This window comes from Phaethon lepturus, unplaced genomic scaffold (assembly GCF_000687285.1).
Source record: "Phaethon lepturus isolate BGI_N335 unplaced genomic scaffold, ASM68728v1 scaffold14110, whole genome shotgun sequence".
NCBI classification, from domain to species: Eukaryota; Metazoa; Chordata; class Aves; order Phaethontiformes; family Phaethontidae; genus Phaethon; species Phaethon lepturus.
Window position 1 is genome coordinate 23,750 of NW_010509900.1, and position 17,907 is coordinate 41,656.

General features: G+C 35.2%; 1 protein-coding gene across 1 annotated transcript in view; it reads left to right on the forward strand.

The window, feature by feature from the left end:
- The window catches only part of MYO6 (myosin VI), a gene marked incomplete at its 5' end in the record, with an annotated part of 46,924 nt that overhangs the window by 23,745 nt on the left and 5,272 nt on the right, over window positions 1–17,907 (forward strand). The window contains 9 exons of the mRNA XM_010290271.1: window positions 1,232–1,322; window positions 2,618–2,768; window positions 4,135–4,343; window positions 4,730–4,808; window positions 6,991–7,151; window positions 10,341–10,370; window positions 10,838–10,876; window positions 14,253–14,356; window positions 15,502–15,633. Of these exons, the coding sequence (XP_010288573.1) occupies window positions 1,232–1,322; window positions 2,618–2,768; window positions 4,135–4,343; window positions 4,730–4,808; window positions 6,991–7,151; window positions 10,341–10,370; window positions 10,838–10,876; window positions 14,253–14,356; window positions 15,502–15,633 (996 nt within the window). The remainder of the gene's footprint in view (window positions 1–1,231; window positions 1,323–2,617; window positions 2,769–4,134; window positions 4,344–4,729; window positions 4,809–6,990; window positions 7,152–10,340; window positions 10,371–10,837; window positions 10,877–14,252; window positions 14,357–15,501; window positions 15,634–17,907) is intronic.

The window sequence follows — 17,907 nt, forward strand, 5'->3', positions numbered from 1 at the left end:
TTACAATGTAGAGCAGGAATGAGGCAGTGTGGAACAGAGAGTGGTGCTTGTGGGGTGCTTCAGTAAAGGTGTCTGGGAGATGGGGAAAGGTCTGATAAAGGATGTCAGGGATTTATAATAACACAGAGGGTGGAAAGTATACATTAAGATGGGGAAGAAAAGCATGAAGGCCTCATGCCTTTATGGCTATGCATTTGGGTCAGCACAGTCATGACATCTACATCCCATACTGATCAGGTACTATTTGTTGCTGTTTATACTGGGGCAAATAGAATTTGTGGGTTCTTATTATATAGGTTTCAGACATCAGAAAGTGTAACACTAAAGTCATGTTTTTGACCTAGAAATTTATGCCATTTAGTCTATTTTTCAGAAGGATAAGACACAAAGTCTGTCACTGTGTCCAAAAAGTAGAAACCCAGGGAAATAATATGCTAGTTTCATGTGCCTTACTTTCTTCTTAGTTTTTTATTGGAAATTAGAAGCTAATTTTATCCCCAGAATAAAGCTGAAATAGATGCACAAAAGGTAGAGTGCATCTTTGTGATAATCTAAGTCCAGTAGTTAAGTATTACTGTGTTCATAAACCATGTGCTCAGCTGATGACTAAAGGTGTCCTTAGGTGTCTATGCTTCCTTGAGGAAATAGGTAAAAACAATATTTACTCTTGCACTTCTGAACTACTTGGTGCGCATGCTTGTGCCTGTGCCTTGATGTTATTCTCCTTTTAACGTGCCTCCCGGTCCCAGTCGTTTGAGTCTTTGAATGAAAACTGTATTAGAAGAACAGCTGGAGGCTTTGTTTTGTGTTTTTTTTTGTTTCAGTATTGCAGAGAAATGCTCAGCAAAGTTGCAGCCACTTTATTATCTCTAGCAGATGTTGTCTACTTGATGACCCTTCAGCTCAGGTCTTAGATTTCCAGCTGAGCATTTCCAGGGACTTTTCATTGAGGTTGCTGACTGAGGTCTGTGAATCTGGAGGGCGTGGTGGTGCACGCGTGCGAGTGTGCACACACTTAATTCTTCCTCGTTTGGGTGGGAGCCCTCTATGCCTGGCTCAGTATTGTGAATTCTGTTGTCTGCTGTGTCTTAAGTGTTGTGGTTCTGGTATAGACCTAGCTCTCAAGCACATGTAGTCTGCATACAGTTTGGAGCCGTTAAGTGTGAGTAATATAGGACTTGTGTTAAATTGTATAAACTATTAAGACTCAGTATCTTCTGTGTGTTTACAGTGAAAAATAAGATAAAATATCGAGCCAGTGCCTGCATTAAAATACAAAAGACTATTCGTATGTGGCTTTGCAAGAGAAAGCACAAACCACGGTAAGAGGATATTCCTTGGTTGAAGAAAATTGGTTTTTAATAATATTTTCTTGTGAATGTAAAGAGGAGATTTACGATGCTTAACTAAATAAATCTGAAGTCATAGAATGATGCTAAGTATGACAGAAAGAGACTGAGAAGTGCCATGTTCCTCCTCTTTTTCCCAAGGATGAATAGACTAAATCTGAACCTTTTCCTAAGAGATATTTGTTTAGCTCTTTGTTCCTAAAATCCTTCAGTGATAGCCTACTTATTAGAAATCCTTAGTTAAGTCTCTCTAAATGAAATGTAAGCTCATTCATTTTTGTCCTTTACTCATTCACAACTTCCTTTATAGGCCCCCTTTCTTTTTTTATCTTAAAAATAATTGTGTTCTGTATGTCTTGTCTCTTCTTGAAATTAAGTAATTCCATTAACTTTAATCTGACTATACATGGAATACTGGTGGAAAAACCATCAGCTCTGCTGACACCTTTTTGTTCTTTGATAGAGATTCAACAATATGTTCTTTAATAGTGGGGTTCTTATAAAATGTTTTCTTTTACATCCTTGTATATTTTGTTTTATAAATATGTACTTTAAATATATATAAAAATATAGATAAAATACCCTGTTTCATTTTTTACCTTGACATTTCTGACCATGTCCCTGTATTTTTAAGCTGTTCTGTACATATCTTTAATGATTTGATTTCTTTTCTACTGTTTGTGTGGTGTTTTTCTGAATCCTGGTTCAGTGATTTCTTCTTAGGAAGACTGTCTCTGCAGAGTTGTATCTTGTATGTGTGGCCTTCAGAATTCGTTCCTTAAAAAGCTCCAAGTTTTCCTGGACTCTTCTTTTCCCTGGACTTTTTTTTTTTTTCTCTCTATGAGGTCTAATGACTGTGTTATGTTCTGTGCTGTGTAGTTAATTTTTATCTGATTCAGTCCTGTTACTGCTCTTGGAGTAAGTGGCACAACTCAACCTTTATCGACTCCAGTCAAAATCCTCTAGTGGATACTAATGATTTGTTATTTAAAAAAACAAAACCCACATTAATTCTCAAAATAAAAATACATTTTTCCATTTTGAGTCACTGTCTGCTAATCAGTTTTAATTATTGTTTGCAAAAGGCTCCATTGTTTAGTTACTTCATGTGATAGTGTTTAAATTTCAAAAGAAGAGAGTGAGTTTTATCAGAAAGCATAACTTGCCTTCCATATCTACCTCTTTACAGTGAGTGATTAATGGTAGTTTTAAAAATATCACCTTGTAAAAACATCTCAAGATCCAAACAAACTGTCTTACCTTCACAGCATTGATGGTCTGATAAAAGTGCGCACGCTGAAGAAGAGACTTGATAGATTTAATGAAGTAGTAAGTGCTCTGAAGGAGGGGAAGGCAGAGACAAGCAAGCAGGTGAAGGAGCTGGAGTATTCTATTGATGCTTTGATGACCAAAATTAAGGTATGATAATAATCAGAGAAATAGTTTCGTACTAGTGGAATCTTTTTTAAAAAAAAATCTAAAGTAGAAGGCACATGTATTTTTCTTAATAGAAAAGACATTTTAATATAGAGGTCTTAATTTTCAGAGGCACTGGGTAAATCCTGTTTAAAACTGTTTGTGAATGTAACCGAAGTGAATCCTGAAACTGGGTGCATATGTCTAGACTTTGGTATTATCTGTGTTTCAAAATTGACACTGGAGAATTTAAAGCAAAAACGGATGTTGATATTGTGAGACAAGTGTTGTTAACAATTTCTTTGTTGCTTTTATTATTGGAATAGTGCATATTAGCAATGTTTTAAATTAATAAGGACTGAAACATACAAGCGTTTTTCACAGAGTGAAGAGATACACATTCCAGTTACGAGGTTTTTTTCAGACTTGGTAGTAAAGAGGTTCAGCTTGCTGATTTTGCTTCAGGGTCTATAGTTCTCAGTTTCTTACTACAGAAGCATACAGGCAAAATGGAAGCACACCAGAATTTATTAATGTTAGAAAAAATTCGATGCGTGGAATTTTTGTTTCATGCAATGCTATAGCTTTCTCGGTGTTCTGTATTAAGACTTTTGTGTTTAAAGTCAGAGTGGAAAAGATGATAGAGTTAACCTGTCAGTTTAGAGTTCTCTTTTCCATAAAAATAAGATAATTTGACTATCGTAATGATATACACTCAGCAGCGGTCTGCAAACACCTGCAGTTTTATTGGTATACATCAATGTGAATTTTAAAACAAAAGGAAATTGTAGCAGTCAATGAGGTTTGAAAACATATGTAGCAAAGCCAATATTTTTTTCGGTATTTTCAACCTGTTATCTGCTGCTAATACCTTTTTTAAAAAGTTAGTCACAGCATGATTCAGTACTTTTTCTGAGTGCTAGCACACACAGTAAGAGAAACTATTCTGTGCTATGACAGAAAGGGAAGAACTGTAAATAACCACTATAAGAAGCCAAGAACACGACACAAAATGCACATAGGAGGCCCTTAGTATTCATCTTAGGATGTTAAGAATTAATTTCTGTTGCTTAAAACTGCAAGGTTTAAAAAATGAAGGCATGTTTTAAAGAGAAGTCATGTTTAATTTCAGTGATAGAACGGAGGTTACTTTGTATGGTTTTACATGAAAGAGAAGAGTAATGGATCCCCAGGATTTTAGGAAGGAAGGGAAGGATGTGCTCAAGCTCTCTTACCCTGAAGTGTATACATAATTTAATTAGACTGCTCAATGATCTCATTTCACTTAATATTTTCTCAATATACATTTTTAAAAAGTGAAGTACAAATGTAAAAGAATATAATCCCCTCTTATTATTTCATTTTGCAGACCACTATAATGACTAGGGAACAGATACAGAAAGAATATGATGCTCTAGTTAGAAGCTCAGAGCAGCTTCTGAGTGCACTGCAGAAGAAGAAACAGCAAGAGGAGGAAGCAGAGAGGCTACGACGCATCCAGGAGGAGATGGAAAAAGAAAGAAAGAGACGTGAAGAGGAAGAACAACAACGAAGGAAAGAAGAAGAGGAAAGACGTCTGTGAGTCTTGAAAAAGTTGCTGGTTATAAAATGAGAAGAAAATAGGAAAGGCACTTCAATGAGGTCGTTTTTAATACTCCTATGCTTAAGGAGAGTCACTTGGATTGTAGTCCTGGTGTGCTCTGCAGTGTTAAAACATTTCCTTTCCCAGTGATTTATAAAGGTAAGTGTAGTCAGAATAGAGTATGGAAGAAATGATATGGTGCAGCTGGAAATACAGATGGACTTGGAAAGTTTCTTGACTTTACATGTAGTGTCCTGTCATCTGGACTGTACTGACTTACAGATTACCATTCTTCTTACCATAGTTTTATAGAAGATGCTTTCCTGTCTCTTGTTCGCTTGGCATCATCATAACATGTTTTTGTTTTCTCCTCTTGTAATAGGAAATCTGAGATTGAAGCAAAGAGAAAACAGGAGGAAGAAGAGAGGAAAAAGAGGGAAGAGGAAGAAAAGCGTATTCAGGTTAGTGTTTTAGCTATGTGTGGGTTTTGTTTTTGTGTTTTGGGGTTTTTATTAAATCTTTTTCACAGCTTAGGTTCTCCACTGGGTCTAACAGCTTCATTTTATACAAATGTGTCTGAGAGTCATTCAGCAGTGTTGTTTTTGTAGTAAATGTAAGGTGAAAACCATGATTAGGGCATCTGAAGACAGATCACCTACTTCTAGTCCACATGCAAGTTCAGGTCTTCTGAGTAGAGGTGCATTTATTTTTAAAGGGGTTTTAAAGTTTTTTTAAAGTTAAAAATACACAATGCTGGAGAATCCTAGTTCAGCCTTTGAAGTTTTTGCAGATGTTCCATGTCAGGCAAGTTTGTCACTCTCTTACTAGAAGTCACATCAGGACTCAGGCTGTGTCATATAACAGCTTAACTGTAAACACTTTCAGAATATTGGTAATAAAGAGAGGAGACAGGACTAGTATCTAGTAGCCCCTTTGAATACATTCATGTAGAATAAATATATACAGTTCAAACCCTGCTCCTCCACCCCTCCCCCTTGAGTCCTGACACTTCTTACTGTGAACCCATCATGAACTCTCACTCTGAGGTGTGTTTGGTCCCTATACCCTTGTTTTCCTGTTGTCTTGAAGGTTGCCTGGGCAGTCTCAGAGGGAAAAAGCTTCTCTGTAGGGGTAGTTGTAGCAAGTGCAGGGCTGGGGTCACTGGTGTTTTTAGACCCTTTTAAGCCCTGTCCACGATTAATCAGAAGCAGAATTTTTTGCCTGTATCTTGTTATCCCTGGAGTTAGCCTAGCACTGCTTACCCTTCTTACTTCTACATACTCTTTTCTATCACCACACCTTTGTTTTTAATAACCAAGACACTGGAACTAACAAAGAAATTACAACTTAACTTTGATGACAAATTAATCTTTCCTTTGTTACTGTATTTAATAAGCGCTACCAGCTTGATGAAGTTAAATATAAAAAGAGTAAGCTGCTATTTGTCTAGTCTCTAAATTATTGCTTGGAGATCATTGCAGGTGTGCCTAGTGTTTTGTGAGAAAGTCATGGGATAAGTTTCCATTCAGGGGTGGTTTAAATGGATTAAATTTTGTCCACTGAGGAAGTGAGATGGCCTGTTGCCAGAAGGTTTAAAAACTTGGTCTGCCAGCACTCGAGCATCTCTAGGGATTGTCTTTATTCATGTTTTTTTGTTTCTGAGATGTGGATATCTGCAATGCAGAATGTAATTTACACTTTTACTTTGAAACACTGAGTTTGGATACAAAGCAGATACCTAATCCAGCAGGGTGTTTGTTTCTTCTACATACAGTTAATTGCTTATTCTCTCTCCTGGTGGTTGTTACTATCAGCTAATCTAAGGTGGGATTCATAGGGTAAAGTCACTGGTGTTATTGCACTGATTTAGTGGTGCAAATTCACGATGATGAGTGGGAAGTGATGTTGTCTCCTTTGACTTTTGGGCACCAAGAAGGGCACTGCTACAACTTGGCGTGTATGACTTTCAGAAGTATGAACTGGATGGTTGCATTTTACTGTGTGTGCAAGACCTTTTATTAAATAAAGATGGTAAACTTGTATCATAGTTTTGCTCTGCAGAGGCAGTGTATCTGGATTGCTTCTGCATTGCAGTAAGTTGAAATTTTACCATTTGCTTAAATTCAATTGGATTCAGGTCCACGGAGGATTCCAGTGTTTGTCTTGATCCCTTTTGTAAATGAACCACGGACTTATATGCAAATCAATGCCTATTACAAAGTTCTATAATGCCAAGCGCAGAATATCAAGGGAGTATTGTGTTAGTGCTGTGGAGGAGTAATCATATTGCTCTGTATCATCTGAGTTTTAATGATTCTAAAAACTTTTGAAGTCTAATTTTCATAATAGCTAACAAAGATGTCGTGTTTTTAAATAAGGAATAATCGATTAGCACTTCAATTTGAAAAGGTAATACAAGTGGTGGACAATAATGATTTGATAAACTATATGACAAGCAAGATGCAACCTGTAGCTGTTTTGATTTTCCTGGGTCAAACTAATGCTATTACTCTTTCAGTTCTGTAAATTTTGCATGTTTAGAAAGCTATAAATATACTACTTGGCATATTTTACTAATAATTTTTATTATGGAGCATTTTGGTTTTGATTGCATAAAGTTAAAGGTGTGTTTTTATAAAACAGGCTGAAATTGAGGCTCAGCTAGCTAGAGAACGAGAAGAGGAAACCCAGCACCAGGCAGTGCTTGAACAGGAACGTCGTGATCGTGAACTTGCAATGAGAATTGCCCAGAGTGAGGCAGAACTCATCAGTGATGAGGCTCAGCTTGATTTAGGACTGCGCAGGTATGTGGTTAAGTAGTAAAATTTCTCTTCTTTTATGTGTGTCATCTTCCTATCCTGATCCCTTTGGGAAGACTACACTCTTGTTGGTTTTATGTCTTTTTCTATTAGTAAAATGGATCTGTCAAGTCAGTGTGTTGCAATATTTTTCAAATTAACTTGTGAAATTTGTTAGAAATAGACTGCTTTTGCTTAAAGACTTTCTTCATTTTGCGTCTTGCTACATCAGTAACTTAGTAGGTGCTTGTGAATATGACTGCGGTTCCCTTACTCTTTTTTGAGTTCTGGCGCAAGGATGGCAACCAGTTTAAATTATGATTTTTCGGACTCATTTAAAGTAGTGAATGGAATTTCTTCAGTGGTAAGTAGCAATAAAATACACCCTTTCTGGTACTTGAAAATTCCTGTAGTATAGCATGAATTTATGTGTGGGTTTGTTTTTTAACAAGAATCCTTCTTTAAATGCAGAAATAGTAGTTATTTCTGGTTTGTTTTTTTAACAAGAAGCCCTCTTTAAATGCAGAAATAGTAGTCATTTCTGTGTCCTGACTGGTAAGTTTTTTTGAAGTGGAACGAATTTATTTAATGTAGATGACTTTGAAAATTAAATGTTGTCTTAAACGTTTTGTTTTGTTTGAACTTTTTGATGTGTCACAAGAAGTGCTTGGCTTTCGGTACACAGGTCCACACTGCCTGCAAAGCAAGAGCTTTTCCTGTGCAAAGGGTGATGCCTTAGAGGCGACTTGGAAATTCCAGTAAAAATGGTGCTTATTGGTCAAATTGCATAAAGGGACCTGTGAAGCGTTTCCATGGAGTTTCAAGCTCCCAGATATGTTCTCTTTGCTACTGAAATTTTATCTAGATGTATACTTTTTTTTTAGTAAGTGTATACCAATGTGAGATATCTAGGTAATTTTTTTGTCATGTACGATACTGATTTTTGGACACTTTCACTAAAATTATTGTGATTTTACCTCAGTTAAACAATAGCTGTCATACTGTCTCAGATAAGACTTTAACATGCTCACTTGGATGTCCAAGTGCTTCACAGACAGCATTCTGGAGATTTTCGTGCTTTCCTTGTGTGGATTTTGGTGCGATACTTTGACGGTAAACCTAAAGTCGTTCTAATGTTGCAACCTGGCAAACTTCTAAATACGAAAGAAGGGAGGCTCAGAGAAGTCAATAACTTTTCTGTCAGTGAAGCTCTAATCTCCACGGTGTTTCCCACTGCTCATGGGTGATCCTGGTATTTGTCTTCCTTCTGTAGTCCTGGAATGGACAACGAACTACCCATCCTGATAGTTATGACTTCCAGCTTCTCTCCTCTGTGCAGCTAGTGGTAGGAATGAAGACTCTTTTCTGAATGATTGGAAAGTGCAGAATGGTGTGAACAAATTAACGTAGCTATGTAAATGCTTTCTTGAACAAAATAATATATAAATCTAGGAAAAAGTAGTAGAAAGATTTTTTTTTTCTTAAATGAAATTTCTTTTTAGCTCATTAGCAATTTTTTTTCGTTCTGTTTCTGCAGTCTACTTCAGAGAGTTTTAAGCATGTCCAAAAATTGAAGAAAATTCTTTTAATTTCACCATTGATTTGATTTTATTTTGGTTTGTTTGAAAACAGACCAAAACCTTCCCCAGACCTCAGCATCTTCTACTGAAATCCAAGGGTAGATTTCCACATAACTGCAGCAATCACCTTAAAGGTAGAAACTGTGGGAATTCTTCTCTGAAATGAAGACTATTTATTGGTTTGAACACAACATGTAATCTAATAATTTAAACGTAAATAGAATTTAAACATAAATTCTCAGGACTTATTTTAACTGATATCAATTTTACTAAAGTCTAAGGAAGTTACATTCTGCCATCTTCTGGATTCAAGACTTGCATATTACCATATGATACACTGAAATTTATACGACTTTTGTGTACATATATTTCCCTTTTCTCTTAAATTTTGCTGTAGTGAGATAAAGCATTTATCAGTCCATACTGAATTCATGCAGTGTATCGGCTCTACAGTGTTTTCATTCAATTTTGTAAAACATCATTTCATGCTTACACGTTGGCATGAATAAAAGGGTATTTTCCATTGTGCTATACTACCTGTCACGTGAAAATAGTAAGAACAAGGTGATTTTTGTCTGCCACTTCGAAGGGACTCTTGTATTTTGCTCATTTTTAAGGAAAATGTGATACTTAGGTGTTGTCATATTTGAAAGTGAGTAGCCTTCACTTTTACTGCATTTCTCCTCGATAACTTGCTGTATTCACCATTAGTTTTCACAGATATTCAAAGGTTCATAAGTATTAGTAGTTTCTTTGAGAAATATACTCGCTGGCTTCTGTCAAAGAAGAAAGATTATTTGTTCTGGCAGTAATCGAGCATTTTTATGTGCTTATTCTGTGCTGGATATGCTCGGCCTCTCCTAGCTTCACCCAGTTTTATTGCTTGTCCACAATTTGAAAGCATGTGTAATAAAGGATTTACGGACCTAGGGGTAAATTAACAGAACTGCTTAGCACTTGCGTAAAACATTAGTTGAATAATAGATATCTGTTTTCAACTGTGCAACATTTTTAATTTATGTGTCTTATTGAAACACATAGGATAGCATATAGCACCAAAATAAGCTAACCTCAGTGAAGGTGTTGCGAGTATATCTGTGCGTTACGTTGGAACAATCCAAATAAGTTCTTATTTGTAGCATATTCAGTGTTACATGCGTGTGCATGTGGGTCTTCAGTATGGCAGTTAGACTCAATGTCTTTTCACAGCTTGCGTGAAGAAGCTATCTGTCTAGTTCCCAGAGCAGCTATATGAAGATTGCCGTTAATTCTTGTGATACGCTTATGCAGGCATAAAATATACCAGTAGCATGTCTCAAAATCTTTGATTTTGAAAGATGGGGTAGGGGAGAGAAAGAGTGGAGGACGTTTTTACTTGTACAGTTTTTTATGGATTAATTTAACTTTTTAAAATGATATAACACAATTGAATGAGAAAGATGAAGAAAAAAGGTCTATATAATCCTGTTGCTCAGTTAAAAAAAAAATGAAATCATAAGATAATAAATAAGATGTGAGAGAGCAGGAACTACTGTGACCCATCTTTTCCCACTTCAAATTATTAGAAAGGTAGCTAGGAAGTAGTCTATCTAACATAAATATCTTCTATTTGCAGAGCCAATGGAACAAAGCTGCAAATGACTGCGTATGGCTTTTTTTTCCATTTGAATGCTCTAATAAAAAAAAAAGTAACACTAATTAATTCAAAGGAAATTGATATTGTCCTCTTATTTACTAATACCACATAATAATCTTTATAAGTGTGCATCTGTAAACTTTAAATCAGGTTGTAATGCATTATATCCACTACTTTGCTTATATCTAATAAACAAGTTAATAATCTAATATACCTAATAATATCTATTTAAAGATGATTACATAATTAGTGTAAATTTTTTTCACACACCATCCATTTTTCACTGCCTTGTGTGATTTATTGCTCTTTACAGAATCAGGACTGTATATATACATACTAGAATGGAAATTATTTAAAATAATTGTTTTGTGCACTTGAATTAGCTTCAGTTTGGTTGGCAAGAGACTGTCACAGTTATAAAGACTGTCTTCATATTAATACATTTCGTTTACGCTTATTTATCAATTTTCTTATAGGGAACAAATGGCCACAGAAATGTCAGAAATATTGTCTAGGTAGGTGAGAAGACAATACCAAATTAATCAGTCATTTTTATAAAAAGAAATCACAGATTAAATGGATTGAATTATAATGGAATGAAAAATCATGGAATCTGGGTTTTTTTTAAGTGCTAAGGAGATAAGTAAATTACTTCTTTCAGATAAATTTCCTTTATCGACACCTTTTTTCAGCAATTACCTTTCTGGTATTTCAACTGATTATATATATTAAAAAAAGAGAATAGTTCATATATCCTGGTAGTTTCTGTAATTTTGATAATGTTCCTCCAGCTTTCTTCTCTTTTCACCTTCCTTATAATGATAATAGAAAACTAGGCTCCACATCGTTCAAAGGAGGATTTCTACAGATTCAAGACAGAGTTAATGAAGTTATTTAATGTTAATGTAACTGCTAGTGCTTTTAATAAGAAAAAATTCCATTTAAAATTTCCTTCAAATAAAAGCAGTTTTGAAAATTGCGATGTTAAAGGCATATTAAAACCCCTCTTAAGATATCTAAACAAAGTCCCCTTCTGAGATTTCATGAATGCTCATGCAAGGTTTTATGCAGGAGGAAAGGAGAATGCAGGTTTAGATCTGAATACAATTCTACTGCAACAGTCTCGTGGTAGTTTGTGTCAGATACTCATTCTCTGTTGAAAGAAATTGTTATATTGTCTTCATATTAGTGAGTATTTAAGAAATGTTTTGTGCAACTTGAGGACAAAAATAATCTTTTGACATTCGTTTTCTGAAACTTACATAAGAAGCGAAATTGTTTAGGGTTTTAAAAAGCAAGTCTGTTGTTAAACAAGCCACTATGTTGTGTATATATAATCTGAGATGATCTGTCTCACGTGATTGATGGTTTTTCTAGTTTTAGCATTGGTAATTGGGAACACAGCTGTTAATGAAATTTGTTTCTTGCAGTGGCATTTTAAGAATAGGAGTAAACAATGTATGAATTAAGTTAGCATGTGATTTTAGGTGGCTAAATTGTATTGCATATATTGACATAGTTCCAATGACAATAGCAAGTTGTTAAGGTGCAAAAAAAAAATCACAAAACTTTGGGGCAAAATGAGAGGCTCTGTGTTTTGATTGAATTAAAAATGCAGCACTTACTACTCCATGTTTGCTTAACTATATTTTTTTCACTTTTCATATACTAGAAACTCTTGACTTGAGACTGATTTTTCTTAAGTCTGAAAATGCTGTTTATGATACATAGCTTTATTAGATTGGGCGATGAAGACTGGTTGTCAAGTGTGATGCTTCTCTTACTGCCAGGCCGTTACGCTTAAAGTCATGTAGAAAACAAAAGAGTGATCTGCAGAGTGCGGAGTAGTACGGTAATGGAAAGGCTAAGCCGTTCAATTGGATTAGCATTCTTAAAGATTACTAGTTTAACCAGAGATTTTACAGCCTAGTTCTGCTGCTCTAAATTATGTAGCAAACTCTTAGAGTGGTGGGTAGTGTTGCTAAATAAGGAAAATCCTTAGGATTTGTCAAATTGGGTTCAAGAAGGTTAGACACCAGGCAGCGGAAATTACGTTTAGCAGCAATCCTTTAATGTCCTACAGGTATGCCAATGATAACAAAACATTTAAAATACATATTTTGAAGGGGGCTGTCTGGCTGATTTGTTTTTACAGTTAGGAGTAGTGCTAAGGATGAGGAAAAGTTCCTATCCCTTAGCCATGATCACAAGTCACAGAGGTAACGTTGTGTCAGACTTCTCACATACCGTACCTGGAAGCTGTGTGTTGACTCAGAACAGTAGTATGAGTAGGCATAATTAAGATGCTGCTGCAGTAAACAGTATGATTCTGTAGTTCTAATTACATTTGAAGAGGTGGTTCAGTTGCTGTTAGGAAGAACATTTGGTGAAACAGATTGTTTTGTTCCATGAAACTTAAAAATAAATTGCATTTGTTATCTCTGTTTTCAGAACTGCTATATTTATGTAGAGAATTTTTTCCCAGAAAATGTATTTATGACCTGTTAAGTAAAAAGGAAAAATAAACAACATCAAGCTTCATAGTCCCACATGAGACCTTTATGGAAAAATAAACTTTAAAATAATACTAACAGGATTATAAATACTGTAATAATGTACCAGTCCCACAAAGATACTGCTGCCAAAACAGATTTTCACTGAAAAGTCCTGGTTTCTTCTGTTTTTCTTTCTTTTTAATTTTTGATGTGACATGTTGCATCAAGTATTTGCTACCCTGTAAAGATCTAGTTTCTTCTGAACAAATCGTCTCAGATCCTGAAAGACAATTCAGTTTGCCTCATATTCTCAGTTGTGGCCATTAGCAGAGGTTGATAAAATCATGTGTCTGTTCTTGAATTCTTTAGTGCTTAAAAAGTCTTCTGATTGTCACTGAGTGTTGGAGTGTTTTGAACTTAGTTTATATCCAAATAATCCATGGGAAGTTTGCTGTTCCTAAGGGAGACTTCTTCCACTCCTTATCCATACCATTTTAATGGGAGGGGGAGTATTTTTTTCAGGTTTATCTTTATGCATATGCATGCAATATTTGTTTGTTACATAGATAACCTTATATGTACTGTTAAAGATGATGGAGATTTTAGTAATAATTTCTCACTTGCATTTGCTGTTGACTTCATTGCATACTACCTACACGATGAATATCTTTTGCCTTCGAAAAACACTGTTTCTGGATGAGTCTTTTTTTATACTGCTCAGCCTTTCTTCTAAGAGTGGTCTTTTTTTTGTTGTTATCTCTTAATGATCACCCCTCGCCAACGAATAAGAATTGCTGTTCTCAGGCAACTACTATAGAATTAATATAGAATTAATTCGATTTCTTCTCTCAAATTAGACTTTTGCCAAAGGCATGGAATGTTTTTTCTAGTCTTGGAACAAGGATTTTGTCCTAAGCCAGTTTTAAACAGCAGAGGAAATGCCTTTTCTCCCTTCTCCTTGCCTACTTCAGAAATATTTTTTCCTCCTCTGTTTTTCCATTGCAATTAAAGATGTGTATGGCCATGCTTTCTTGTCTGTATTCTGTATCTTGACTGGTACCAAGAAAAATGTACATCAGCGTGGGATGAGGTACAAATAAATAGAATACGTGTCTTTTCACACATAAGCGCTAACTATTAATGACAATTCCTGTGAATCCTAGGCAACTGATCAGATTATTATATGATTTTGGACAGAAATGATGCTTTCACTTTTTCTTAATCAATTCAGCATCTTGAAAATGATACGGTACTTTGCTTTTGAATTCAGTTCCTCTGCTGCTGTTTTTCATTGTAATAAGTGTGCTGCAGTGTTGATTGTGGGATCTGTTCCTCCTCTTGTAACAATTCCTGTTTTGTACTTGAAAAAATATATATTATTTTTTAATAATTGTAGGGGTCCTTCAGTTCAAGCCACGAAAGCTGCTGCTGGTACTAGGAAGCATGATCTCAGTAAGTGGAAATATGCAGAGCTCCGCGATACAATCAATACCTCCTGTGGTAAGTTGGTGTTTTTTTTTTTCTGATGTGAGAAAGAAGTAAAGTTGTGGTTCTACGAAAAGTGTTACTTTTTTCCTATGATGAAGATAAAAACTTGCTTATGAACTTATTCAGGCTTGAATGAATGTCAAATTAATTTTAAAAAGTTCTGTCAGAAGAGAACAGCAAACTAAGCTTTATTCATATTGAGGAAACAGAATTCCCTTTGTTACCTCCTTTACTGATTATATACTTATGACGTTGAACTGTTTGGGCCATAAGATACATGTTATAATTTCTTGATTAAATTGTCTCACTTCTATGCATTTCTACAAAGGGAGTAATAGTTACTGTGCTTTACCTAGAATTTGTGTGTTGTAAGGATTTTTTTGCTATCACCAAATCAGAAAACAGCAAGTATGTCATGTAAAGCACAGCGTAAAATATTTTCTGTCTTAGATGTTCAGATTATCCTTTAATTTTCAAAATGTGTAACTTCATTTGGGAAGCTCACAGTTGTGACATTATTTACTTTTCCCCTAATGTTATGAAGACAGAAACAGGTAAGAATGATTCCTTTATTAAATATTAGTGTTTCTTCCTGCTTCTGATTGAAAAGCAATCAGATTGAAAGCAGTTGGTTAATTTCTGATTTAAGATAACTCAGAATTTTTTTCCCTGGATGTAGAGATTGGAAACAAACCCATTTTCTCTATTTGTATTTAAAACCCAAAGTTAGCTCCAAATGCTGACTTTCTCTCTATTGTTTTTACATATGCAAGACCAGAGCAATGTTTTCAGCTGAATAGGCATTGCAGTAATACATGGTGCTAATGTATGTTCATCCCTAGTGAAGCCAGTTTGGATACTGTTAGGTGCCTAATGAAAAAGCCTTGCAATCATTCAGTCTCTTAGTATCATGAAATTCAGCAAAATTAAAATATAGTTAACAAAGTGGAAAAAGAACCTAGATCTGAGCAGTCACATTGCTGATTTTCTTCTTTTCAGCTGCAGTTCAGCGGTGAAATTTTATGTTTATTATATTATGTTATAACATACTAGTGTTACAACATGCTCTAAAATTATTTACCTATCAAGATAGAAAAGCATTTCATAAATAATTTTTCTGATTTTTCCCACTCATCCCTTCCTCATTTTTGAGACAGATATTGAACTGTTGGCGGCTTGCAGAGAGGAGTTTCACAGAAGGCTAAAGGTATATCATGCTTGGAAGTCCAAGAATAAGAAACGGAATGCAGAAGCAGAACAGCGTGCTCCCAAATCAGTCACAGACTATGGTGAGGAGAGATAATTTTTTGTTTATAATAAATTTGGTGACAATATTCTAAAGAAAACAGTTCTAGAATGAATTTCGGTTTTGCTAGGTTGAAAGAAATTCTTGGGTTTTTTAAAGAATATTTTTATACTGATTTAAGGTAAATATTTTTAAAAGATAGAACTGGCAAATACTTTGTAGAAAGTAGAATATTTTCAGGAGACCCAAATACGTGTACTGAATAGCTCTCCCTAGAACCTTTTCTTACACCAACTCACATCTGTTAAAAATAGTTCTTGATTTGGTGTTGCAGTTGCTGGCATTTTTGCTACATGCTCAGTGCTGTGCTACTTAAGACTAAGGAAGATAATTTTCCATTTATGAAACTGCTCTTTGTTATTAAGGTTGTTCGTACTAGCTCTGACCTCTGTAATTACAAATGTTGCTTTCTGAGAGTAGTTTGTGATAGTTCAGCACAGAGAATTATACCTAAGGATAGAATAGAGATTCAAAAAATAGTTCTTGCCTAGTCTATCAGAGAATTGCATGTGATTATCTTTTTTTGTGCTATAAAAAAACAAGATTGGAATGAATCATGCTGTTATGTAATACACTGTTACATTTGGTGTCCAGACAAAACAAAAAGTGTTGATGCTAAGGTTTGTTTTTCCCCCCCTCATGCTTTTATCCTTTCTTAAAACACAGGTATATGGACATAGATGCTCTTAAAATGTGCTAATCATTTTCTCATTTATTTTACTGTAAGCCATGTATATTTCAAGTTACGTTTGTTTTTTTTTTTTTTTTTAAATTCTATGACTGTTGATACTGCAATTTTTGATTACGGGATGACAAATTTTGTGTAGTTCCTGCTTTCTCATTAGACTGTCATTCTGCTGATTTCACAGATGGGTATTTATTGTCAAAGCAGTTCACTAATGAGAAAAAGTAACTGCCTTTTAAACTTAAGAAGAAGGTGTAGGAATTACTATGTTTAACACTGCCAGACATGAAAATTAGGTGCCTAGTTCCTGGAGTGATATTTGCAGAGTGGATTTTTCTCTTCCCCTCCTCCTCAAGTGCAGTGATAGTCTGTTATAAAAAGCAATCTAAGAAATAAACAGAATCACAGCAAATGGATATAACAATTTAGTCAGATTTTTCCTGCTGTCTTCTGGTTCCATGATCCTTGTGTTCCTGTATGGACAGCTAATGGGAGAGGGAGAAGAAAGGGAAGATGGATAGAAGATGCTCTCCCCAAAGTTCCATTAGCTTGGGATTAGGGTGTTGTCCTGGGACATGGGGGATACAGGTGCCCCTACTTAGTCTCAGCGTTAATACTTACTCAAAGGTGTCTCCTTCCCCTTGTTTCATTTACTGAGTTATACATCACTTGAGCATTACCTGAGAATCTGAGCTTTTCAGGGAGCTTTGGTACAGATACATGGCAGGTGAAATCTGGACCCCTTGGAAAGATGTTATCAAAGGACGGGTCCTTGTGGCCATGCCTAGTAATGTGGTTTTAAGTGCCTAAGAAAGCTTATGACTGAAACAGCAGGAAAAGGCCTTTGAAGCCCTTCTGCAAAGTGGTAAGTTGCTTTACATTTGAGCTTGCAAATTCTGTCTGGAGCTAAATGGATAAAATAAATATTCATGTACAGTATTGCTAACGGCAAGTATCAAAGAGCAGAAAATATTTGGATTTGTGCAAATAGAGCTTGGAATAGTCATGAGCTCATCACATTCAGTTAGACATTTACAGCATCTTTTCAATGATTTTCATTGCATTTTTTTACTTTTCTTGAAATATGGTTTCATATATCTGAAAAAAAGTTAGAAAGTTGCAGCTCAGAAGAAACTCACTGATAGTAACCTTTAGAGACTCGTGTTAATGTCAGAAGTAATTCTTTCTATTGCAAATAATAATACTACATGGGCATTTCACATCTATGTGTTAAAATGATCTGAGAAGGCAGTAAGAAGGAACTCTGATTTCTTGGGTGTTTAAGTGAAAAGTCTTTCAAGTGTCAGTGGATGTCTGCTTCAAGTGATCTAGTTTCTTCTTTCCGTCTTTTCACTGATGTTCATAGAATTTTACAAGTATCCTTTAATTAATTCATACATTCAGGGAGAAGGTAAACACTGGTTTGTGTATTATTATTGGGCTAGGCAGATTTGGTATTCATAGAAATCTGGAAATTTTTTCCTAGCAGAAATGTAAAAAACTAGAAGTACTACATTAATTAACAAGCAGATCTGTTACAGCAATCTGTACTTAGCATGTATACAACTGAGG